Source organism: Halichoerus grypus, chromosome X, assembly GCF_964656455.1.
Source record: "Halichoerus grypus chromosome X, mHalGry1.hap1.1, whole genome shotgun sequence".
NCBI lineage: Eukaryota > Metazoa > Chordata > Mammalia > Carnivora > Phocidae > Halichoerus > Halichoerus grypus.
The window spans coordinates 99,271,049-99,298,586 of record NC_135727.1 but is presented as its reverse complement, the minus strand read 5'-3'; the positions used below and the strand labels follow the sequence as shown (position 1 = coordinate 99,298,586).

At 40.5% G+C, this 27,538-nt stretch overlaps 2 protein-coding genes across 4 annotated transcripts in view; one reads left to right on the top strand and one right to left on the bottom strand.

The window, feature by feature from the left end:
• SYTL5 (synaptotagmin like 5) overlaps positions 1–1,157 on the top strand; it is a 290,114-nt gene extending 288,957 nt beyond the window's left edge. The window contains exon 20 of the mRNA XM_078065204.1: positions 423–1,157. The gene's annotated coding sequence lies outside the window, so the exon portion shown is untranslated. The remainder of the gene's footprint in view (positions 1–422) is intronic.
• The window catches only part of SRPX (sushi repeat containing protein X-linked), a 155,740-nt gene that overhangs the window by 15,152 nt on the left and 113,050 nt on the right, over positions 1–27,538 (bottom strand). For all 3 annotated transcript variants that reach the window (XM_078065212.1, XM_036088271.2, XM_078065211.1), the window contains 2 exons: positions 25,743–25,876; positions 1,179–1,300 (listed from right to left, as the gene is read on the bottom strand). In XM_078065212.1, the coding sequence (XP_077921338.1) occupies positions 1,179–1,300; positions 25,743–25,876 (256 nt within the window). The remainder of the gene's footprint in view (positions 1–1,178; positions 1,301–25,742; positions 25,877–27,538) is intronic.

Below are 27,538 nucleotides of genomic sequence, written 5' to 3'. Positions count from 1 at the left end.
TTTCTTTTTCCCTCCCTTGCCCTCTGAGATTTTGACCTTGGTATGGATGGGGCACTCTTTTTGGGTGGAAAGGTATAAATCAAACATGGGGGGGTGCCAAAAGGCAGAGGGAAAATAGACACATTAAAGAATCTATTGTGTCGATCTATGACATCACTGGCTCAGGACGTATTTCTATCCTATACTCTCCCAAGGAATCTCTGTGAACCTCTTTGAACATCTGTGATGGGGCTCATCAAGTCCTCTTTCATTTTCTTCTTCCTGGGAATACAGAAACGCTGCATTTCCCAGGCTGCCTTGAAGTTCAATCGCAATCACAGGATGAATTCTAGCCAATGGCCTTGGAGAGAACAATTTTCTGCTTCCAATGTGAAGCATGAAAGAGGAGTAGGGTTTATTTTTCCTCTCTTCCCCCTTTGCAGAAACCTGGAAGTCATGTCTTCTAAATGTTGATGCTACAAGATTGTGGGGCCACATCAGCCTGGGCCCCTGAAAGACTCTGAAGAGTAGTGACTATCGGCTATCAACAAGCACCCCCCCTTGCACTGTGGGAGAAAAAAGGATGGGTGAGAAAGAAGATTTTGAGGAGTTTTGCTTTAGCCTAATTATCCTTTTCACAGTGGTCAAGAGATGCAAGTAAATATTTGGAATTGTTCTGAAATTACCTTTTGGCTGTTGAATTCTGCTTTTTTAAGGCACCACGACTCAGAGCCTGAGCACCATGATTCTAGCTTTGTAAGTATTACCGAAGTAAAATAAAGTTGTTAAAATGGGGGTGTGGACAAGTACCCTGAAAGCATGGAGGTAAAAGAGGCCAAGCCTGCAAAGGCTAACTGGATGCCCGCTCTCCTAATAACACAAAGGATCACGAAGGTCCTTTTTGCAGCCTCTTCCTTACTCACCCCAACCCCATGCAGCAGAAAGAAAAACAAAGCCAAGACAAAGCACAGACCCTTCGTTAAAGAGGGCAAGAAGAGAACACTGGAAATTATCCACCACATGATATATTTTGCACAAGCAGCACCATGCCAATTAACATGGCTCTAGAACTCTCAGACTACAAGAAATTCAACATTGAAGGTTACCTGGAATTAATACTGAGTAGCGAGAAATCAGGGAGCCTGATCCCCAAAAAGCACATTGTAGGGACTACAATTTACGGACAGACTTCCACCTACCTGAGCTGCAGAGCCAGGGCTGGAGGCATAATCTTTGCACCTATCCTGCCGACGAGGGCCGGGAACACACCCACAAGCTCCACCACTGTGATATGTCGAAGATCCAGGCCACACTGTGCTTGCTGGGAAGCAACAACAGAAGGGGAGGCATGAGCATGAGGAAAGAGACTTCCAGGTCAAACTACAGACGGCCAGAAACAGCAGTGTTCTGTTTGGGAAAGTTTATTTGCCTACTCCAAACATTCTTGAGAACAGTGGAGAAACTGGGGTTCAATTAGTGGCTTAAAACCCAAATACCCTCCTAGAGAAACCATTCAGCAATGGCTCAGCAATAAGACTGTGAAAACCTGAGCAAGATGGCAGTCTTCTGTATTTCCAGAGGAGGTGAGACTTTGCATGAGCTGAAGATCCTAGAAAGTGTCCAAAACCACCCCCAGAGAATTCCAATTTGTTTTCAAGGAGAGAAGAGTTATTTCCAGAGTCCCCTTATCTGCCCCTGCTTCTCCCCCACACCTTTGCCGTAAGCTCCTCACACCCAAACACAGTAAGAAAAGACACAGTAATCAAAGGTTTCAATCTTCGTCTGGTGCCCTAGTTTTCACATCTGATGACCTGCCTTTTATACCTGCTGCCCACAGGACACCCTTTGATAGCCTGATGCTAGAGGCTGGGGGCCGGGAGGAAAGGGCTTGCGTTCCTGGGTCCCACGGGACCATAACAATTGGAGACAGGGTTACTGGTGAACTACAACTCCTACGGCACAGGGCAGATGGAAGACTGAAACACCAGCAGCATTTTTTTTTTTTTTTAAGATTTTATTTATTTGAGAGAGAGCGAGCGAGAGAGTGAGCAAGTACATAAGTGGGGGGAGGGGCAGAGGCAGAGGGAGCAGCAGACTGCCCCGCTGAGCAGGAAGCCCAACATGGGGCTCGATCCCAGGACCTCGGGACCATGACCTGAGCCAAAGGCGGACACTGAACCGACTGAGCCACCCAGGCGCCCCTCCCAGCATCCTCTCTGAGAACGGGACCTATCTGCTTGTCCAGGAGGTCTGGCCTGAGGGGCAGGCTTTTGGTTTGGCATCCATCTAGGGGCCTCCAGAGGTATTCTCGGGGACTGGCGACCAGTGGATGCTGTCTTTGTGCTCTAACTCTGCCTCATTCCACCTCACTGGTATCTTCCAGAAAGGAGCTCATTCCCTTGTCTGGGAACTTGAGTTTTATGGCTGCCGCCAGGAACACCTCACTATCACCCGGCTGTGGCGTCCAGTGGGGCTTACACTAGCAGTCCTGCAGGCCTGTAACCAAAGGAGAGAGGGTTCTTAAATAGCCACCACCCTCAGGGCACAGCACGAGGTAACAGACCCGGGAGCTCAGTCATTATGTGAAAGACGCCTGTGAGCTTATCATCATAGGGGCGGCCTGAAGGGCAGGCTTCTCATTAAATACACATCGAAGGGCAGACTGTGAACCTTTCCAGAGACCTTGGACGGTGTCTGGTGTCCTGACTTTTGTAGCTGCCACTCACAAAATGCCCCTTGGTGGCCTGGCTCTGGTGGCTGGGAGGGCCTATGGGACTGTAACAATCAGACAGTTCTTGGCAGGCTCCCCCGCCCCCCACCCCGGGGCACTAGACAGCCAACTGAAGCTCAACCCCAGTATTTCTGTGCAAGAGGCCTGTTTGTTTGGCCTGGATCTTTGGCCAAAGGGGCAGACTTCAGGCTTGGCACACATCTAGGGGCCTGCAGACTTGCTCTCAGGGAACGTGGGCCAGGGGACACCGTCTTTGCACCCTCGCTCTCTGGAGGTTTTCTCGGCTAGCCCAGGCAGGGGAATTAACGCATTGCCCTACCCACTATGGATCAAGACTCACAGCCACTCCTGACCAGAAAGCCTATCTGGGAAAATGTGGGAGTTGCCGTAAGTGAACTCTTCCAGTCCTGCCCAGGCAGGAGCATGAGTCATGGCCCCACCAGCAATGGAATATGGCTTCCACCCAGCCCCCTCCCTCTGACAGGGAAGATTGGTAAGAACACCAGGGCACTACCTAACGCAGCCACTCCCAAGCTGGGAGGTAGGTGGGCAGAGCTGATCGCTACCAGAGCGAACACAGTAGTCCTGTTGGAACATGAACTTGAAGCTTGGGTCGACTTGACTCAAGACGAAAAATGAAGAGCATTAGTGGCCTTGGAGCTGCTGCTCCCACTGAGCCCAAGCAGGGAAACTAATGCTTCATCCACTCATCTGTCGCCCCACTTATTGCTGAGCACAGCCTCCCGACTGCCCGACCGGGGCACCTCCCCACAGCACAAGAGATGCTGGGTGGCCTGTGTAACAGCCCTGCTTAGAGGGGCACTTGAACAGAGGGCACAGCCCATGACTTTCCCTGTCTGTAGAGCAAAACCGGTAGCCTCACCTGACCATGACATTCAGCGCACACTCTTGCCTCATTCAGGTCCACGAACAGGGAGCTGTGCAGGCCCTGGTTTCCATCGTGCCACCCCACCGGAGCAGGGAGGCGAAGTCATAGCTCCACCTCCTGCGAGTATAGTAGCCAGTCCTGCCTACTAAGCCTGACTCGAGAAGCCAGCCCACCCTACAGCTTCACTTGGATAAGGAAGCAAGCCAGCAGTCTTATCCAGCTATTCTCAGTAGGTGCACACACACCCCACCCCCGACCACCGGCCTTAGAACCCAAACAGTTGCCTTGCCCCAAAATAGAGCCTAAGAGCAGGCCCCACGTGTCCAAAGACACTACCGGCAGACATGTCCAAAAAACCAAAACTGAGCTGATTGCTGAGAACTGTCTCAGCCAGAGGGAACCTGCAAAGTCTGGAAGAGAACACTTACTCGAATGTGTAGATACCAACACAAGGAATCAAGGATCATGAAAAAACACCAAAGGAAACCAATCAAGAACACCACCAAAGGGAACTAATAAAGCTCTAATAACTGATGCTACAGAAATGGAAATCTATGAATGGTCAGAAATTCAGAATAATTCTAAGTTTAGTGAACTACAAGAATGCATAGACAACTAGACAAAATTAGGAAAGCAATGTATGAACAAGACAAGTTCAACATAGAAACAATTAAAAAAAAACAGGGGTGCCTGGGTGACTCAGTCCATTAAGCGTCTGCCTTTGGCTCAGGTCATGATCCCAGGGTAACTGGGATTGTGCCCCTCATTGGACTCCTGACTCAGTGGGGAGCCTGCTTCTCACTCCCCCTCTCCCTCTGCCATTTCCCCTGCTTATGCTCTGTCAAATAAATAAAATCTTTTAAAAAATAAATTAAAAAAAAAAAAATCCCAGGGGTGCCTGGGTGGCTCAGTTGGTTGAGCGACTGCCTTCGGCTCAGGTCATGATCCTGGAGTCCCGGGATCGAGTCCCGCTCAGCGGGGAGTCTGCTTCTCCCTCTGACCCTCCTCCCTCTCATGCTCTCTGTCTCTCATTCTCAGTCTCTCAAATAAATAAATAAAATTTTTTTAAAAAATTAAAAATAAAATAAAATAAAAATCCCAGAGTTAACACATACAGTAACTCAACTGAACAATTCTATACAGAGTGTCAAAAGCAGTCTTGGCCATGCAGAAGGAAAAAAAAAAAAAAAATCAGCAACCTGGCAGATGCAGCATTTTAAACTACCCAGTCAGAGGAGAAAAAAAGAATAAAGAATGAAAAAGGAATAAAGCCTAAAGGACTTATGGGACAGAATGAAAAGAAACAATATTTACATTATGGGAATTTCAGAAGGAGAAAAAAAAAGGGGAGAAAGGGGCAGAAAATATATTTAAAACAATAATGGCTGAAAACTTCCCAAACCTGGAAAGAGAAATAGACATCCAGATCAAAGATGCCCAAATCATCTCAAATAGGGCTGTACTGAGACACATCATAATTAAATTGTCAAAAGTCAAAGAGCAATAATTTTAAAAATAGCAAAAGAAGAGAGAGAAGTTACATACAAGGGAAGCCCATAAGACTATTAGTGGATTTTTCAACAGAAACTTTTCAGGCCATAAGATAATGGGATGGCGTATTCAAAATATTGAAAGAAAAAAAACTGTCAGCCAACCATAATATACCAGGGGAAGTGGTCCTTCAGAAATGGGGAGATAAAGACTTTCCTGAGCAAACCAAAGTTGAGGGAATTGATCTCCACTAGACCTACATTATAAGAAATGTTCAACAGAGTTCATTAAGTGGAAATAAAAGAATACTAGCTGACATCATAAAAACATAAGGCGGCAATGTAAAAGTCACTGTTGATGGTAAATATATGATCAAAATTGGATTCTGTAATATGGTAAAGATGATGCTTAATTCACTTACAGCTCTAGTTTTAAAGTTAAAAAACAAATGGAGTAAAAATAACTCAAACTACAATCATCTGTTATTAGTTACACAATATAAAAACGTGTGAACTATAACATCAATAACCTAAAATGTGAGAGGGAGAAGTACAAGTATAAAGCTTAGGAATTCTATTGAAGTTAAGTTGATATTGGTTTAAAACAGTGTTACAATTTTAAGATATTGTATGTCAGTCTCACAGTAACCACAAGGGAAAAACCTGTACTAATTATACAAAAGAACATGAAGACGTCAAAGCATATTGAAACCATAAGACATCAAACACACACACAAAAAGACAGCAAGTAAAGACAGAAGAAACAATAGAGCTACAAAACAATAAAAAACAACAAAATAGAAGGTACATTCTTATCAATAATTACTCTAAATGTAAACACATTAAATTCTCCAATCAAAGGACAGAATACATGAATGGATTTTTTTTTTTAAAAAAGATCCAACTATATGCTGCCTACAAGAGACTCACATTAGCCTTAAAGACACATATAGACTGAGTGTGTGAATGAAAAAGGATATTTCAAGTAAATGGCAACCACAAAAAGTAGAAGTAACTATACTTGTATCATACAAAACACTTTAATCTAAAAATGGTAAAAGGAGACAAGGGGTGCCTGGGTGGCTCAGTCAGTTAAGTGTCCATCTTCAGCTCAGGTCAATGATCTCAGGGTCCTGGGATTGAGCCCCATGTCCAGCTCCCTGCTCCACAGTGTATCTGCTTCTTTCTCTCCCTCTCTCCCTCTGCCCCTCCCCCTGTACTCATACGCGCCCTGTCTCAAATAAATAAAATCTTAAAAGAAAGAGACAAAGAAGGTCATTATATAATGATAAAGGGATCAATACATTGGGAAGATATAAAAATTGAAAATATTTATGTACCCAACATCAGAGCAACTAAATACATAAAGCAAAAACAGAGCTAAAAGGACAAATAAACAGCAATACAATAATGGTTGGGGACTTTAATATCCCTCTGTCAACAATGGAGAGATCATCTATTCTCCAAAGATAACCAATAAGGAAACAGTGGATTTGAACAATACTATAGACCAAATGGACCTAAATGACATATAAAGAACACTCTGAGAAGAGCAGAGTACACATTCTTCAAATACTCATGGAATATTTTCTAGGAAAGACCATATATTAGGCCACAAAACAAGTCTTAGCCAATTCAATAAGAATAAAATCCTACCAAGTATCTTCTTTTCACATAATGGTATAAAACTAGAAATCAGTAACAAGAGGAAAGTAGAAACACCCAAATACATGGAAATCAAACACTCCCCTGAATAGCCATTGTATTGGAGAAGAAATCAAAGGGGATATAAAAAAGGATCTTGAGACAAATGAAAATGAAAACACAATATATCAAAACATATGGGATACAGCAAAAGCAGTTCTGAGAGGGAAGTTCATAGCAATAAAAGCCTATATTAAGAAGAAATTTCCCAAATAAACAACCTAATTTTATGCCTTCAGGAACTAGAAAAAGAAAACAAACTGAGCCAAAAGTTAACAGAAGGAAGGAAATAAGATTAGAGTAGGAATACACTAAATATAGAACAGGAAAACAATAGACAAAAAAATAACCAAACTAAGATTTGGTTCCTTGAAAGATAAACAAAATTGACATACCTTAACTAGACTGACCAAGGAAAAAAAAAAGGATCCAAATCAACAAAATTATAAATGAAAAAGGAGATATTACAACTGATACCACAGAAATATAAATAATCACAAGAGGCTACTATGAACAAGTACATGCCCAAAACTGGACAACCTAGAAGAAATGGAAAACTTCTTAGAAACATACAAACTACCAATACTAAATTAAGTAAAAAAAATCTGGGCGCCTGGATGGCTCAGTCAGTTAAGCATCCCCCTTCGGCTCAGGTCATGATCCTGGAGTCCCGGGATTGAGGCCCATGTCGGGCTCCCTGCTCAGCAGAGAGCCTGCTTCTCTCTCTGCCCCTCACTCTGCTCATGCTCTGTCTCTCTCTCTCAAATAAATAAATAAAATCTTTTTAAAAATGTGAATAGTCTAATTACTAGTAAGAAGACTGAATCAGTAATCAAAAACCTCCTAACAAAAAAATGCCCAGGACAAGATGGCTTCACTAGTGAGTTTTACCAAATATTTAAAGAAGACCAATCCTTCTCAAATTCTTCCAAAAAGCTGAAAAGGAGAGAATACTTCCAAAATCATTTTATGAGGTCACCATTACCCTGAAACCACAGCCAGAAAAGGATACTACCAGAAAACTATAAACCAACATCCCTGAAGAATACAGATGCAAAAATTTTCCATTCTCACCACTTATATTCAACTGGCACAGGAAGACCTTACCAGAGCAATCAGGCAAGGGAAAGAAAGAAAAGGCAACAGAAGTGAAATTTTCTCTATTTGCAGGTGACATGATCTTATATATAAGAAATTCTAAAGACTCCACCAGAAAACTGTGAGATATAATCAATGTATTCAATAAAGTTACAGTATACAAAATTAACCTTCAAAAACTAGCAGCATTTCTATATACAGTGAATTATCTGAAAAAGAAGAAAACAATCCCATTTAAAGCAGCACCAAAAACAGTAAAATGCATAGAAATAAACTTAACCAAGGTGGTGAAAGATCTCTACACAGAACTATAAGGCACTGACCAAAGAAATCAAAGAAAACACAATTAAATGAAAAGATATCCTGTTTGTGGATTAAAAGAATTAATATTGTTTAAATGGGCATACTACCAGCCATCTATAGATTCAATACAATCTCTATCAAAATTGCAATGGTATTTTTTTTACAGAAGTAGAATAAAAATCCTAAAATTTATATGGAACCACAAAAGACCCCAAATATCCACAGCAATCCTGAGAAGAATAAAATGGGAATCATTACACTTCCTGATTTCAAGCTATAATACAAAGCACCTATAGAATCAAAAGAGTGTGCTACTGGTATAAAAACAGACACATATGGGTGCCTGGGTGGCTCAGATAGTTAAGCGTCTGCCCTCGGCTCAGGTCATGATCCCAGGGTCCTGGGACTGAGTCCCACATTGGGCTCCCTGCTCAGCAGGGAGCCTGCTTCTCCCTCTGCCTTCTCTGTCTCTGTCTCTTATGAATAAATAAATCTTAAAAAAAAAAAAAAAAACAGACACACAGATCAATGAAACAGACTTGAGAGTCCAGAATTAAACCTAAGGAAATGCAGTCAACTAATATTTGACAAGGGATACAAGAATACACAATGGAGAAAAGACAGTCTCATCAGTAAATGGTGCTGGGAAAACTGAATATTCACATGTAAAAGAATTAAATTAGACCCCTATCTTATACCACTTGCAAAAATGGATTGCAGACGTCAACAAAAGACCTGAAACATGAAATTCCTAGGAGGAAAATTAAGGAAAAAGCTCCTTGACATGGGTCTTGGCACTGATTTGGATATGCACCTAAAGTACAAGCAACAAAATAAAAAACAAGTGGGACTACACCAAACTAAAAAGTTTCTACACAGCAATAGAAACAATTAAAAAAAAGTGAAAAGACACCCTACAGAATGAGAAAAATATTTGTAAGCCATATATCTAGTAAGGGTTTACAATCCAAAATATATTAAAAAAACCTCTTACAACTCAATAGCAAAGACAAAACAAAAAGAAAACCCCCCACAAATAATCTAATTAAAAAGGAGAAATATCCAATCAAGAAATGGGCAGAAGATATGAACAGACATCTTTCCAAAGAAAACATCCAAATGGCCAACAGACACATGAAAAAGTGCTCAACATCGCTTGGCATCAGGGAAATCCAAATCAAAATCTCAATGAGATACCACCTCACACCAGTCAGAATGGCTAAAATTAACAAGTCAGGAAACGACAGATGTTGGCGGGGATGCGGAGAAAGGGGAACCCTCCTACACTGTTGGTGGGAATGCAAGCTGGTGCAGCCACTCTGGAAAACAGTATGGAGGTTCCTCAAAAAGTTGAAAATAGAGCTACCCTATGACCCAGCAATTGCACTCCTGGGTATTTACCCCAAAGATACAAATGTAGGGATCTGAAGGGGTACATACACCCCGATGTTTACAGCAGCAATGTCCACAATAGCCAAACTATGGAAAGAGCCAAGATGTCCATTGACAGATGAATGGATAAAGAAGATGTGGTATATATATACAATGGAATATTATGCAGCCATCAAAAGGAATGAAATCTTGCCATTTGCAATGACGTGGATGGAACTGGAGGGTATTATGCTGAGCGAAATAAGTCAATCAGAGAAAGACATGTATCGTATGATCTCACTGATATGAGGAATTCTTAATCTCAGGAAACAAAACTGAGGGTTGCTGGAGTGGTGGGGGGAGGGAGGGATGGGGTGGCTGGGTGATGGACATTGGGGAGGGTATGTGCTATGGTGAGCGCTGTGAATTGTGTAAGACTGTTGAATCACAGACCCGTACCTCTGAAACAAATAATACATTATATGTTAAAAAAGAAGAAAATAGTAGGAAGGGAAAAATGAAGGGGGGGGAAATCGGAGGAGGAGATGAACCATGAGAGACTATGGACTCTGAGAAACAAACTGAGGGTTTTAGAGAGGAGGGGGGTGGGGGGGTGGTCTAGCCCGGTGATGGGTATTAAGGAGGGCATGTATTGCATGGAGCACTGGGTGTTATACAAAAACAATGAATCATGGAACACTATATCGAAAACTAATGATGTACTGTATGGGGACTAACATAATAAAATTAAATTAAATTTAAAAAAAGACAAATAATGTATGATCTCAGTTATATGTGACATGCAAAAAAAACCCAAACTCATAGAAAAAGCTATCTTCGGATTTGTGGTTACCAGGGGTGGGAGTTGGGGGGAGGGGGAGTTGGGGGAATTGGAGAAAGGTGGTCAAAAGGTAGAAACTTCCGGTTACAAAATAAATACATACTAGGGATATAATGTGCAGCACAATGAGCACAGTTAGCACTGCTGTATGATATATATGGAAGTTGTCAAGAGAGTACAACCTGAGAGTTCACATCACAAGGAAAAAATTTTTTCTCTTTTTCCTCTCCATTTTTATTGTATATACATACATGAGCTGATGGATGCTAGCTCAACTTACATATATTGTGAAATGATCACAGTAAGTCAAACCATTATGCTGTTCACCTTAAACTCATACAACGATGTAGGTGAATTATATCTAAATATACCTGGAGAGAAAAGACCCAGAGAAAAGGAAGTGTGGCAATGGCATATAGTAGATTCTTAATAACTGGTAAGTCAATTTTATAAAAAAAATTCAATGAAATGATGGAAATATGTATTTTACCTGATAAGCAGTTCAAAGTAATGGTCATAAAGATGCTCACTGAACTTGGGGAGAAGAATGAATAAACACAGTAACAACTTCAACCCACAGATAAAAAAATATATATATATAACAGTGGTTCAATAACAGACCAGATGAAGCAGAAGGATCAGTGAACTCGAACATGGGGCAGTGGAACACAATCATAGCAATAAAAAGGAAAAAAGAATCTAAACAGTAAAGATAGCTTAATGACTTATGGGACAACATCATTTGTAGTAACATTCACCTTGTAGGGGACCCAGAAGGTGAAGAGAGAGAAAGGGGCAGAAAACTTACTTGATGAAGTAAAGCCTAAAATGATCTATAATCTGAGGAAGGAAACAGGCATCCATCTAGATCCAGGAAGAACAGAGAGTGCAAATAAGAGAAACCCAAAGAGACCCACATATCGAGACAGAGCATAATTAAAAATTTCAAATGTTAAAGTCAAGGAGAGAATCTTAAAGCAGCAAAAGAGAAATATTTCGTTAAGTGCAAGGGAGCTCCCATGAGCCCCCTTCAGATTTTTCAGCAGAAACTTTCCAGGCCAGAGAGAGTGGCACAATACATTCAAAGTGCTGAAAGAAAAAAAAACTCCCAACCAAGAAGACTACCCAGTAAAAGTTATCATGCAGAATTGAAAGAGAGATAAAGATTTTTACAGACAAGAAAAGTTAAAGGAGTTCATCACCACTAAACCAGCCTTACAAAAACTGTTAAAGGGACTTCTTTAAGGTGAAATGAAAGGGCGATAATTCATAACAAAAAACTACAAAAGACTCACTGGTAAAGGTAAATATATAGTAAAATCAGTGGATTGATCACATAAAGCTAGTATGAAGGTTTAAAGACAAGAGTACTAAAAATATATTACGGGATACACAAGATAAAAGATGTGCATTATGACATTAAAAACAAAATGTAAGGGGAGAGAGTACAAATGCAGGTCTTTAGAATGCATTCAAACTTAAGTTCTAATCAACTTCAAATAGACGGTTATAAATATAAGTTGTTACATGTAAGCCTCATGGTAACCACAAAGCAAAAACCTACAGTAGAAATAAAATATAATGAGAAAGAAATCTAAGCATAATACTAAAGTCCTCAAACCACAAATGAAAGAGAGATGAAGAAAGGAACACGGGTAGTACAAAACAGCCAGAAATTAAGAAAATGACAATAAGTACGTATCTGCCAATAATGACTTTAAATGTATTAAATTCTCCCATCAGAGGACATCAAGTAGCTGAATGGATAAAAAAACAAAACAAAACACAAGACTTATGTATATGCTTCCTACAAGAGACTCACTTCAGATGTAAGGATACACACAAACTGACAGTGAAGGGTTGAGAAAAGATATTCCATGCAAATGGTAACCAAAAGTAAGCCGTGGTAAGTATACTTATATCAGATAAAATACTTTAAAACAAACATTCTAATAAGAGACAAAGAAGGGTGTCATATAATGATAAAGGGATCAATCCAACAAATAAGATATAATATTTGTGTTCTGTTCACAGACCTAAAGAGAGAAATCGATAGCAGTACAATAGGGCACTTTAACACCCCCATTTATGAAAATGCATAGATCATCCAGACAGAAAATTAATAAAGAGACATTGGCCTTAAACAACAGGTTAGATCAGATGGATTTCACAGATATATAGAACATTCCATACAAAAGCAACAGAATACATTCTTCTCAAGGGCACATGGAACATTCTCCAGGATAGATCATATGTTAGGCCATAAAACAAGTTTTAATATATTTAAGAAGATTGAAATCATATCAAGTATCTTTTCTGACCACAGAGGTATGAAATCAGAAATCAATTATAAGAAAACTGGAAAATCCGTTAATATATGAAGATTAAACATGCTACTGAACAAACAGTGGGTCAACAAAAGATAAATCACAAAAAATATCCTGAGACAAATGAAAATGGAAATACAACATACCAAAAATTACATGATGCAGCAAAAGCAGTCCTATGAGAGAAGTCTATAGTGATAAATGCCTATCTCAAGAAGCAAGAAAAATCTCTGTAAAACAACCTAACTTTACATGTCAAGGATCTAGAAAAAGAAAAAGCCTGAAGTTAGAAGAAAGGAAATAAGATCAGAGTGGAAATAGATGAAATAGACACTAGAAAAGATCAATGAATGGAGTTGCTTCCTTGATGAGATAAAATTGACAAACCTGTAGCTAGATTCACAAAGAAAAAAAGAGGAGTCAAAATGAGAAATGTAAGAGGAGATATTACAACTGATAGCCCAGAAATACAAAGGATAATGAGAGACTACCATGAACAATTACACAACAAGACGTTTGACAACCTAGAAGTGGATAAATTCCTAGAAACATACAACCTTCTAAGATTGAATCATGAAGAAACAGAAAATCTGAACAGACCAATTACTTACTAGTAAGGATACTGAATTAGTAATCAAAAACCTCTCAACAAACAGAAGACCAGAACTTCACAGCTTCACTGGTGAATTCTCCCAAACATTCAAAGAAAATTACAAATCCTTCTCAAACTCTTACCAAATAAAAAAAACAGGAGGGAACACTTCTAAACTTATTTTATGAAGCTAGCATTTCCCTTATACCAAAACCAGATAAGGATACCATAAGAAAAGAAAATAACAGGCTAATATCCCTGATGAACACAGATTCAAAAATCTTCAACAAAACATTAGCAAGCCTATTTCAACAATACATTAAAAGAATCATACACCACCATTAAATGGGATTTATTCCAGGATGCAAAGATGATTCCACATCTGCTAATCAATGTGATATAACATGTTAACAAAATGAAGGATAAAAATTACATGATCATCTCAATAGATGCAGAAAAAGCTTTTGACAAAATTCAACATTTATGATAAAAACTCTCAACAAAGTGGGTATAGAGGAAACAAACCTCCAAATAATAAAAGCCATATATGAAAAGCCCACAGCAAACATCATACTCAATGGTGAAAAACTGAGAGTTTTTCCTCTAAGATCAGGAACAAGACAAGGATGCCCATTCTCACTACTTTCATTAAACATAGTACTGGAAGTCCTACCCAGAGCAATTAGACAAGAAGAAGAAATAAAAGCCACCCAAATTAGAAAGGAAGTAAAACTTATTATTTGTAGAGACATATTACATATGGAAAACCCTAAGGACTCCACCAAAATACTGTTAGAATAAACAAACTCAGTGAAGTTACAGGACACAAAATAAACATACAAAAATCTTTTGCCTTTTTATACACTAGTAACAAACTATCAGAAAGAGAAATTAAGAAAACCATCCCACTTACAAGTGTGTCAAAAAGACTAAGATAATTAGGAATGAGTTTAACCAAGGAAGTGAAAACTTATACACTGAAAACCATAAGACATTGATGAAAGAAACTGAAAAAGACACCCAAACAAATGGAAAGTTTAGTCCATCTTTGTGAACTGGAAGTATATTGAGAACATGTCCATACTATGCAAAGCAATCTACAGATTCAATGAAATCCCTATCAAAATTCCAAAGACATTTTTCATAGAAATAGATCAAACAATGCTAAAATTTGTACAGAAGTACAAAACCCAAAGCAATTTTGAGAATAAAGCTGGAGGTATCATGCTTCCTGATTTTAAATTATACTACAAAGCTATAGTACACAAAACAGTATGGTATTGGCATAAAAACACATAGATCAATGGAATAGACTACAGAGCCCAGAAATAAACTCATACATATATGGTCAAATTTATGACAATGGAGCCAAGAGTATAGTGGGGAAAGGGCAATCTCGTCAATAAATGATCTTGGGAAAACTGGACTACTATCTTACACCATATACAAAAATAAAATGAAATGGATTAAAGACTTGAAAATATGACCTGAAACCATAAAACATCTAGAAAAAAAAAATAGGCAGTAAGCTCCTTGAGATAGGTCTTGGTGATAATAGTTTGGATTTGACATCAAAAGAAAGGCAACAGTTCTGGGGAAGATGGCAAATTAGGGGGATCCTAGACTCACCTCATCCTATGGATACACCTAGATGATAACACCCATATCCATGAAAACAACCCAAAAAATGACCCAGAGACTGGCAGAACAGACTCTCCACAGCTCAGTGTAAGAAAGAAGCCACATCGAAGAGGGTAGGAAGGGTAGAGATGCAATCAGGAGACAGACTGACCTGTGGGACTGTCTGTGGGAGGGAGGGACACCGTGGGCATGGAGGGGGGGGAGGAACAGACCCTACCCCAGGCACCCCAGCCCGGGGAAGCAGCACTAGGAAGACAAATCCCCATAATATCTGGCTTTCAAAACTACAGGGGCCTAACTTCATGAATTCTTATAGTGGGGCGCAACACAGGGAATTTTTTTTTTTTTTTTTAAAGATTTTATTTATTTGAGAGAGAGAGAATGAGAGAGAGCACATGAGAGGGGGGAGGGTCAGAAGGAGAAGCAGACTCCCTGCCTAGCAGGGAGCCCGATGCGGGACTCGATCCAGGGACTCCAGGATCATGACCTGAGCCGAAGGCAGTCGCTTAACCAACTGAGCCGCCCAGGCGCCCCAACACAGGGAACTTTAAAAATCAGTGGGCTCAGATGCAGGAGAGCCTGAAGGCTACAGGAAACCGAGTCCCCGCCCTTAAAGAGGCAGCACAAAAGAAAGCCCTGCTGAGATACAGCACAGAAGCAGCAGTTTGAAAAATGCCTGGGGCATAGGGGGAGAAGATTTGTTTACTCATCTCAGAGCCTGTGCTGGAGAGTCAGGGATCTTTGAGAGATTTCTCTAAGAACAGAAGAGCTGGAGGGCCCCATTTGCTATTCAACCTCTCCAACCTAGATACACGGACACCTGCAGGACCAGCGCAGCACCAACACTCTTCACCTATCTGGCTAACAGTGGGCCCTGGCAGCTTGCTGGCACCGCGCGCCTCCCCCCCACATTCTCCTCCAACACACCCTTGGCAGGAGTCCATCCATAGTGGTGCCCCAAGTGCAGCGATGTGCAAGCAACCCCAACAGGGGCCAGCACCACCCCCAAGGTGTCCCCTGCCCTGGGGAGAGGGGAAGAAAACCACACACACCAGTTCGACTCTGGCCCCAGCAGTGGTCTGGGAGCAGACATCTGGTCTGACTGCAGGATCCACCCACCAATGAAAGCTTCTGAGGGTCCAACACATGGAAAGTACCCTGCAGTTTGGTGCTACTGCACTTCTGGCAAATGTCTGGTCTGACCGAACTCAAGGCCAAGGGGGGCCCCAGACTGGCCCACTGACAACACAGGGACCAAACCCTGCCCACAACAGGCAAACAGGTTCTGGTGAACAGGGTACATTGCACTGCAGGGCATTACAGGAAGAGCAGATGTATCCGACTTTCTTAACACATAAACAGACACAGAATGTTAGGCAAAACGAAGAGACAGAAGAATTTGTCTCAATTGAAAGAACAGGGGGAAGAAAAAAATCACAGCAAGAGCACTAAAATAAATGGAGAGAAGTAATATACCTGATAGAGAATTTTAAGTAATGGTCATAAAGATACTCACTGGACTTGAGAAAAGTGGAGGACCTCAGTGAGACCCTCAACAAAGAGAAGGAAAACCTAAAGATTCAGAGATGAAGAACTCAACTGAAATTAACAATACACTAGATGGAATAAATAGACTAGAGGAAGCAGAAGAAGAGATCAGCAACTTGGAGGACAGGGTAATGAAAAGCAATCAAGCTGAATAGTAGAGATAAAAGAATAAAAAATGAAAATAGATTAAGGGAACTCGGTGACACCATCAAGCCTAATAACATTTGCATTATAGGGATTCCAGAAGAAGAAAAGGGGGGCAGAAAATTTATTTGAAGAAATAATAGCTGAAAACTTCCTGAGTCTGGAGAAGGAAACAGAAATCCAGATCCAGGAGGCACAGAGAGCCTCCAACAAGATCAACCCAAAAAAGTCCACACCAAGAAACACAGTCATTAAAATGGCAAAAAAGCAGTGATAGAGAATTTTAAAAGGAGCAAGAGAAAAGAAAACCATTACATACGAGGGAAACCCTATAAGGCTATCAGCTGATTTTTCAGCCGATACCTTGCAGGCCAGAAGGAAGTGGCATGACAAATTCAAAGTGCTGAAAGGGAAAAACCTACAACCAAGAATTCTCTATCCAGTGAGGCTATTATTCAGAATAGAAGGAAAGATAAAGAGGTTCCTGGACAAACAGAAGTTAAAGGAATTCATCACCACTAAACCAGTCTTACAAGAAATGTTACAGAGGAGTCTTTGAGTGAAAAAGAAAGACCATAAGCAGGAATAAGAAAAGTAGTAAGCACAAAAGTAGTAAAATTAAGTATATCTATAAAAATCAGTCAAGGAACTCACAAAATAAAAGGATGTAAATTTGGCACCCCATACCTTAAACTGGGGGTAGGGGTGGAGAAGAGTAAAAATTTAGGGCTTTTAGAATGGATTTAAACTTAAGCAAACATCAACTTAATATGCATAGATGTTATATATTAAACCCAGCGGTAACCACAAATAAAAAAACAGTAATACATATGCAAAAAATAGAGAAAGGAACCCAAGGACATCACTAAAGAAAGCCAACTTATCATGAGAGAAGAGAGCAAAGGAAGAAAGGAACAGAGAAGAATGACAAAAACAGCCATAAAACAAGTAACAAGATGGCAATAAGCACATACCTATCAAAAATAACTTTGAATGTGAATGGACTAACCACTCCAATCAAGACATAGGGTGTAAGAATGGATAAAAAAAACAAGACCCATCTATATTCTGCCTACCAGAGACTCATTTCAGACCTAAAGACACATGCAGATTGAAAGTGAAGGGATGGAAAAAATTTATTGTGCAAATGGAAGTGAAAAGAAAGCCATGGTAGCAATATTTATATCAAACAAAACAGACATTAAAACACTGTGATGAGAGACAAAGAAGGACACTGAATAATTATAAAGGGGACAATCCAACAAGAAGATATAATAATTGTAAATATTTATGCATCCAATGTGGGAGCACCCAAATACATAAAGCAGCTAGTAACAAACATAAAGGAAGTAATCGATAGGAATACAACAATGGTAGGGGGCTTTCACACCCCATTACATCAATGGCTAATTCAACCAGAAAAATCAACAAGGAAACAGCAGCTTTCGAGGACACACTGGATCAGATATATCAACAGATAAATTCAGAACATTCCATCCATAAACAGCAGAACACACATTCTTTTCAAATGCACATGGAACATTCCTCTAAAATAGATCATATGTTAGGCCACAAAACAGTCTCACAAATTCAGAAAGACTGAGGTCATACTGTACGTCTGTTTGGACTAAAACGTTATGAAACTTAAAATCAACTAAAAGAAAAAAGTCTGGAAAGAAACAAATACATGGAGATTAAATGACATGCTACTAAACAATGTATGGGTCAAGGAAGAAATCAATGAGGAAATCACAAAATAATGGGTGACATATGAAAATGAAAACACAAATGTTCAGTGTCTTTGGGATGCAGCAAAAGCTGTTCTAAGAGGGATAAATACAGCAGTACAGGCCTACCTCAAGAAGCAAGAAAAATCTCAAAGAACCTCACCTTACACCTAAAAGAGCCAGGAAAAAAAAAAAAAAAAAAACCCAGTAGGAAGAAGGAAATAATAAATATTAGAGCATAAATAAATGAAATACAACCTAAAAAAAAAAAAAAAAAAAAAAAAAAAAAAAAACTCAATAGAACAGATCAATGAAACCAGGAGCTGATTCTTTGAAAAGATCAACCAAATTTATAAACCTTTAGCCAGACTAATCAAAAATAAAAAAAATAAAAAAAGGAGGAGAGGACTCAAAAGCAAAAATAATGGAGGAGAAATAACTAACACCGCAGAAAAACAAACAATCATTAAGAGAATATTATGAAAAACTATATGCCAACAAATTGGACAACCTAGAAGAAAAGGAGAAATTCCTAGAAACATGTAACCTCCCAAAAGTGAATCAAGAAGAAATATAACATTAACATAGACTGATTACCAGCAATAAAATTGAATCAATAATCAAAAAATCCCCAACAAACAAAAGTCCAGGACCGGATGGGGTCATAGGTGAATCCTACCACACATTTAAAGAAAAGTTAATACCTATTCTTCTCAAAATACTCCAAAAAATAAAAGCAGTGGGAAAGCTTCCGAATCCATTCTATTAGGCCAGTATGACCCTGATACCAAACCAGATAAAGACCACAAAAAAAGAGAACTATGGGCCAGTATCTCTGATGAACATGGATGCAAAAATTCTCAATAAAATATTAGCAAACCAAATCCAAGGATACATTAAAAAAATCATTCACCATGATAAAGTGAGATTTATTCCTGGGATGCAAGGATGGTTCAATACTCACAAATCAAGGATTAAAACCATATGATTATCTCCACAGATGAAGAAAAAGCATTTGACCAAGTACAATATCAATTCATGATAAAAAAAAAAAAAAAAACCCTCCACAAAGTAGGTTTACAGGGAACATACCTCAACATAATAAAGGCCATGTATGAAAACCCCACAGCTAACGTCATACTCAATGGTGAAAAACTGAGAGCTTTTCCCCTAAGGTCAGGAACAAGAGAAGTATGTCCACTACCACCACTTTCACTAGACATAGTACTGGAAGCCCTAGCCATAGCAATCAGACAACAAAAGGAAATAAAAGGCATCCAAATTGGTAAGGAAAATTTTTTTTCACTCTTTACAGATGACATGACACTATATATAGAAAACCCTAAAGACTCCACCAAAGATCTACTAGAACTAATAAATGAATTCAGTAAGATCACAGGATAAAAAAATCAGTACAGAAATCCATTGTATTTGTATACACTAATAATAAAGTAGCAGAGAAATCAAAATACAGTCCCATTTATAATTTCATCAAAACAGTAAAATACCTAGGAATCAACTTAACCAAGGAGGTGAAAGATGTGTATTCTGAAAACTATAGAACATTGATGAAAGAAATTAAAGATGACACAAAGAAATGCAAAAATATTCCTTGCACACAGATTGGGAGAACAAATATTGTTAAAATATCTACACTACCCAAAGCAATCTACATATTTAGTGCAATTTCTATCAAATACCAACACCATTTTTCACAGAACCAGAACAATCCTAAAATTTCTATGGAACCACAAAAAGACCCCCAAATAGCCAAAGCAATCTTGAAAAAGAAGAACAAAGCTGGAGGTATCACAGTCCCAGATTTCAAGATATACTAAAAAGCTATAGTAATCTAAACAGTATGGTACCGGCACAAAAACAGATGCATAAATCAATGGAACAGAATAGAGAGCCCAGAAATAAACCCACAATTACATGGTCAATCTTTGACAAAGGAGGCAAGACCATGCAATGGGAAAACAGTCTCTTCAACAAGTGGTGTTGGGAAAACTGGACAGCTACATGCAAAAGAATGAAACTGGACCACTTTCTTATACCATACACAAAAATAAACAGAAAATGGATTAAAGACCTACATGTGAGACCTGAAACCATAAAAATCCTAGAAGAGAACACAGGCAGTAATTTCTCTAAGACTGGCCATAACACCATCTTTCTAGGTATGTCTCCTGAGGCAAGGGAAACAAAAGCGAAAATAAACTATTGGGACTACACCAAAATAAAAAGCTTCTTCTGCACAGCAAAGGAAACTATCAACAAAACTAAAAAGCAACCTACAGAATGTCATTTGCAAATGACATAGCCAATACAGGATTAGTAGCCAAAATATGTAAAGAACTTATAGAACTCAACACCCAAAAAACCAAATAATCCAATTAAAAAATGGGCAGAAGAGATGAACGAAATTTTTCCAAAGAAGACATACAGATGGCCAAGAGACACATGAAAAGATGCTCAACATCACTCATCTGGGAAATGCAGATTAAAACCACAATGAGCTATCACCTTATACCTGTCAGAATGGCTAAAATCAAAAACAAAAAAAGAGAAAGTTCTGGCAAGGATGTGGAGAAAAAGGAACCCTTTTGCACTGTTGGTGGTGATGCAAACTGGTGCAGCCACTGTGGAAAACAGTATTTTCTCGAAAAATTAAAAATAGAATTACCATACAATCCAGTAATTCCACTATTGGGTATTTACCCAAGGAATATGAAAACACTAATTCAAAAGGATATATGCACCCCTGTGTTTATTGGAGCATTATATATGATGGCCAAACTCTGGAAGCAAACCAAGTGTCCATCAATACATGAATGCAAAATGAAGATGTGGTAGATAGATTACACACACACACACACACACACACACACACACACACACACACACAGAGGAATATCAGCCATAAAAAAGAATGAAATCTTGCCATTTGCAACAACATGGATGGATCTAGTGGGTATAATCCTCTAGGTGAAATGAGTCAGAGAGTGACAAATACCATATGATTTCACTTATATGTGGAATTTAAGAACCAAAGCAAAGAAAAAAAGAGACAAACCAAGAAACAGACTCTTAACTATAGAGAACTGATGGTTACCTGCGGAGAGGTTGGGGGGGGGGGGAACGGGTGAAAATAGTTGATGGGGATTAAAGGATACACTTACCTGGATGAGCACTGAGTAATGTATATAATTGTTACATCACTATATTGTACACCTAAAACTAATACAACACCATATATTAATTATACTACAATTAAAATTTTTAAAAAGGAAACAAAAACAAAAATAAAGTGAGAGTACATCAAACTAAAAAGCTCTGCACAGCAAAAGAATCCATCAACAAAATCAACATGTAACCTACTGAGGGAGATAAAATATTTACAAATCATTTATCTGATTGGGGTTAATACCAAAAATATATAAAGAGCTCATACAACTAAATAGCAAAACAAGAAACAATCCAATTAAAAACTGGGCAGAAGACATGAACAGATGTTTTTCCAAGGAAGACATCCAGGGGGCCAACAGGTACATGAAGAGATGCTCAACATCACTCATCTTCAGAGAAATGCAAATCAAAACCACAAATGAGATATCACCTCACACCTGTCAGAATGGCAAAAATCAATAACACAAGAAACAACAAGTGCTGGCGAGTATGTGGAGGAAAGGGAACCCTTGTGCACTGTTGGTGGGAACGTGGTGCGGCTGCTGTGGAAAACAGTATCGAGGTTCCTCAAAAAGCTAAGAATAGAACTACCATCTGATCCATCAATTCCACTTCTGTGTATTTATCTGAACAAAACACTATCAAAAGATATCTGCACCTCCATGTTCACCGCAGCATTATTTACAATATCCAAGACCTGGAAACAGCCTAATTTCCCATCGATGGATGAATGGATAAAGAAAATGTGGTATATGTACACAATGGAATATTACTGAGTCATAGAAAAGACTGAGATCTTCCCATTTCAACCAGCATGGATGGTCCTTGAGCTCATTATGCTTAGTAAAATAAATCAGACAGAAAAACAAGTACCATATGCTCTTACTTATATGTGGAGTCTACAAAAACTAAAAAAGATGACAAAAAACAAAAAGTGATCTCATGGATATAGCAAACAGACTGGTGTTTTCATGAGGCAGGGGTGGGAAGATGGGCAAAGTGGGTGAAGGGGGCCAAAAGGTACAAGCTTCAAGTTATAAAATAAAAAGTCCTGAGCATGTAATGTACAGCATGGTGACTATAGTTAATGATATTGTATTGCCTATTTGAATGTAGCTAGGAGAGTGGATCTTGAAGGTTCTCATAAAATATTTGTATCTAGGTTTGGTGACAGAGAGATGTTAACTGGAATATTGTGATGATCATTTTGTAATATAAATATTGACTCATGATGTTGTACAACAAAAACTAATGTTACAGGTTAATGATACCTCAACTTATTTTTTTATTTTTATTTTAAAGATTTATTTTAGAGAGAGCGAGCAAGGGAGGAGCAGAGAGAGAGGAAGAGAATCTCAAACAGACTCTGTGCTGTGTGGAGCCCAATGTGGGGCTCGATCTCAGAACCCTGAGATCATGACCTGAGCCGAAACCAAGAGTCAGATGCTTAGCCAACTGAGCCACCCAGGCGCCCCAATGATACCTCAATTTAAAAAGAGAGAAAAAAGAAAATTCCAGCCCTGTGAGTCAGCCCTTGGCAAGAGTCTTGGGAATGTGGTCCCCTCAACCAGATGCCAGGAGGTCACATCAGGAACAGCGATGGTAATTGGTAATAGGAAAGTAACACAAGATTGAATCTGGCTAAATGAGGAAAGAAAATTTAAACTCCTGAGTTACTATAACACCAAGTATTTTACTACAGTTCCACTGAAGCATCCCTCCATAAGGTGATGGAATTGGTAAGGATAGAAATACATATTTTTATTATTCTAACTGAATCACCTATGTCAATCAAACCTTTCCTCGAAGGCTCTGGTTAAAATGCCAATGTAAATATGTTGTGGGGGGTCACATATAAACACCTGGATACCAAATATCTTCTCCAACTGAGATAGGCAAACCGAAGGAGTCCATAAAAATCTGCTTTTTGCTCCTTTTCCTGATTCTACTTTTGCATCCCCACTTTACACATGCCTTATAATGCAAACAGTGTAGGTCCTCCTGGTAAGGGACAAGGAGTTAATGACTTCTTTCAAACAGACGACATCTGAGGACAGACCAGGTCAGAATGACCAGAGGAAGCCATCATATGCACATTCCAGACCAGCGACACTAGGCCTCTCCACACCAAGGCCCCCTGGCTCCAAGGACTAACATGTGGGTCCTCGTCTTTGTTCTAACCGGTTCCTGGATGCCTGAGAGGACATGTACACCTGACCACGATCCTCAGCAAAAGCCCCAGACCCTGAACAAAGGTGGGACACTCTCTGTTTCCCCAGACACTCTCTACCTGCATTCTCTCTATATACCTTTGATCAACTCCACTTTCACCTCCTGCTGGCTTGTGTCTGATTTCTATCCTGTGTGCAGACAGGGACCCTCTTGGCTGGTCCTCAGGGACTCCGCTCTGAGTCCTTAGACCCTGCCTGCCCAAATCACCATGACTTAATTAGTAATTTAGCAAGTACCCGAAAGGATGGGATAGACTAGGGCAGAGGACAGCAAACATTTTTTGGTAAGGGGCCAGGTAGTAAATATTTTAGGCTTCCCGGGGCTGGATGGTCTCCGTCCTAACTATTCAACTGTACCACTGGAGGGCAAAGCAGCCAGGGACTGCATGCAAATGAATGAGTGAGGCCGTGTTCCAATCAAATTTCACTTACAAAAGCTGTGGTTTGCCAACAGAGGAAAAAGCAAGTTGCCTGGCTTATTCATTTTTCTACAAAATTAAGAAAAAAAAATTATCAGCAAGTGGGAGGCCAATTTCCCACACAGTGGAGTCATACAGCCTTGCGACACCTGAAGAACAAGTCTCAGCTGGGACAAGGGGATACAAAGATGGAGGGAGGCAAGGAAGGTGGCAGGGATTGGGAGTAAAGATGTAATGAACGGAGCTCCCATCAAAGGAGTCTACAAAACTTTGCATGGGTCTTCCGAGTTTATGGGAGCCTTTCCAGTACACGGGGAGAAGGAAGAAAGACTCCTCATTATTCATTGTATAAATGCTGAAATGAGAAGTAAAATTGTAAACTTTATTAAACCAAGATGGTTTTATTTTTTTAAAGATTTTATTGAGAGAGAGAGTGCATGAGCAGGGGAAGGGGCAGAAGAAGAGGAAGAGAATCCCAAGCAGATTCTGCACTGAGCCCGACTCAGGGTTCAACGTGGGGCTCGATCTCACGACCCTGAGATCATGACCTGAGCTGAAATCAAGAGTCAGACGCTCAACTGACTGAGCCACCCAGGCTCCCCTCAACCAAGATTGTTTTGAATACTTAGTCTTATTTTTATTCACTGTAGTAGAAGAAAGGTCTTTTCAAAAAAGTGTACAGCACCGTGTCCATGACCCGGCGTAACATCCTACCTCTTGCGCATTCAGTCATGGTTGGCCGCTCTTACCGCAAGCCAGCTTCTGGACAAAATCTAGCAAGTTCTAGTTTGATCCTTTTCTAATTTTTTTTCCCCAGAAGACTCAAGCCCTCATTTTGTAGCTATAAAGTTTACATAGCTGAGAATGGCACATTTCCTAGGAAAGATGTGCCTCAAATTTTCAGTTGCTCGGGAATCACCTGGAGGTCTTGTTAAAACGTAGATTAGACCCCGCAGTCTGGGATGGGGGAGAATTTGCATTTCTAACAAGCTCCCAGGTGATGTTGATGTTGCTGGTCCACAGACCACACTTTGAGAACCACTGTTCCTAAAGACAGCCATCACTCTTGGAGGAGCTCTAGGGAGGCGGGGGAAGCTCCCTGGGGCAGGATCTGGGGCCTGAAGGCTCCTGGACTCCCCTCATCCCTTGAGCCAGCCTCTTGGGCAAACAACGGAGCTCCCATCAAAGGAGGAGGGCCTCCAGCATAGGCATATCCTGGACAGGTCCAACAAAGACAACTATTCTTTGGCTGGGCCTGGGCAGCAGGTCCATTGGGCTTACTGGTAAAGACAAAGAAACCCTATTAGTTGGAAAACAATTGGGTTAGCCCTGGGGAGTCGATGTTAATCAGGTTATGCCCCAGAGCCAGAGATGAACGGTAGTATCTCTAAAGTGCCAGTTCCCAGAGTTTCCAGAAAACAGATGAGGCACTGAATGTGGCCTTCGCCTTTAATGAAATCACCGGGCCCTTCGTGTTAGAGCTCTCCCCACAACCTGGGCCAGGCTGGAAGGACTCACCTGCAGCATTCCCAACTGCAGCCTGTAGAGAAGGTTCCGGGCTGTGGGGGTGGACACAATGAGGAGTCTCCTTTTCTCATAAAACTGATCCAGAAGTGCAGCTGCTGTTCTGACGCCCACATTGACATTCATGGCTGGAATTAGAAAGGGCCAGATGGGTGAGAAACCCTCTACTGGTTCTGACTCAACATAGCCTGGGAGGACACGCAGACCATACGCGAACACGGAAGCAGTAAACCCCGAGACAAAGTTTCAGTTGTGTTTTGTTTTTTTTTTTTAAAGATTTTGAGAGCGAGCACACGCTCGTGCGAGTGGGGGGAGAGGCAGAGGGAAAGGTGGGGAGAGAGAGAGAAAATCTCAGGCAGACTCCGCGCTGAGCACAGAGCCCAAGGCGGGGCTTGATCCCACGACCCTGAGATCATGACCTGAGCCGAAATCAATACCAGGCCACTGAACCGACTGAGCCACCCAGGTGCCCCAGTTGTAAGTGGTTTATTCGGGAGATGGTCCCAAGAAGCACTGGGTTGGGGAATGGGGAAGTGTATTGGTTTTCTCTTGCTATCACAGATCACCAAAATTTAGGGGCTTAACATGCACAAATTCTCCTACACCTCTGGCAGTCAGAAGTTTCAAATGGGTTTCACTGGGCTGAAGTCAAAACGTTGCTCCCCCCACCGAGGCCCTAGGGAAGAATCTGTTTCCTTGCCTTTTCCAGCATCTAGAGGTCACCTTCGTCTACTGGTGTGTGGCCTTTCTTGCATCTTGAAAGTCAGCAGCGTGACATCTTCACCTCTCTCTTCCCTCTGCCTCCCTCTTATAAGGACCGTTGTGATTACACTGGGCCCACCTGGAGAATCCAAGCTACCCTCCACATCTCAAAATCCTTAACTTAATTACCTCTGCAAAGTCCCTTTTGCCATGTCAGGTAATCTATTCATGGGTTCTAGGGATTAGGATGTGAACATCTTTGGGGGGTGGGCATTACTTTCCCTGCCTCAGGAAGAGAGACAGGGAAGGAAAGAGGTATGTTCTTTCTACTTTAATGTATGAAAGTGAAGAACCGTGGGCATTTAGCTGATGGTCTACACGTGTGTGTGTGTGTCTCTCTCGGTCAACTCTGAAAGGCTGGGGTTAAAGAGAAAGCATAAAGATGAGAAAGTACCCCGAAAAGAGGGGGGAAAAGTGGAGTATATAAATAAAAGATATGACCAGAATTTTCTGACTAGTCCAAATTTCACACCATTATCACTACACTCAGCCCAATCTGTGTACCTTGATAATAAGAGTTGATGTGCATTGAGCACCTACCCTGGGCCAGGCACTGCTCTATCCCACTGTTCAGTGGATATAACCTCATTTAATCCTTACAACAACTCAAGTAGTAGGTAAGGTATTATCTTCCTCATTTGACATTAGGAGGAAAAATCCCGAATGTCTGTGTGACTTTCAAGCCAGGGCTGCAAAGCACGCATTATATTGTCCATACGCAGCAGTGCCCTGGCTTTGCAAAAAAAAAAGACCCTTTCATTTGTAGAGGGGAAGAACAAGGGTACCTAAAGCAGAGTCTGCTGATTCTCAAAGTCGCGAATCGCGGGCCCTGGGTTCCCACCTCCAGCTTCTTCCTTAGAGGACATGAAAGAGAAATGCAAAGCTGGGCAGAGGCCAAGGAGGAGGGTGGATGAGATGAGCTGCCCTAGAAATTCGAGGACCATTGGCACCCATCAGATGAAGAGGGATGACACTGAACCTCTCACAGTGTATAGAGTGAAATCCTCCCTCCCTCTACTGGAATCCAG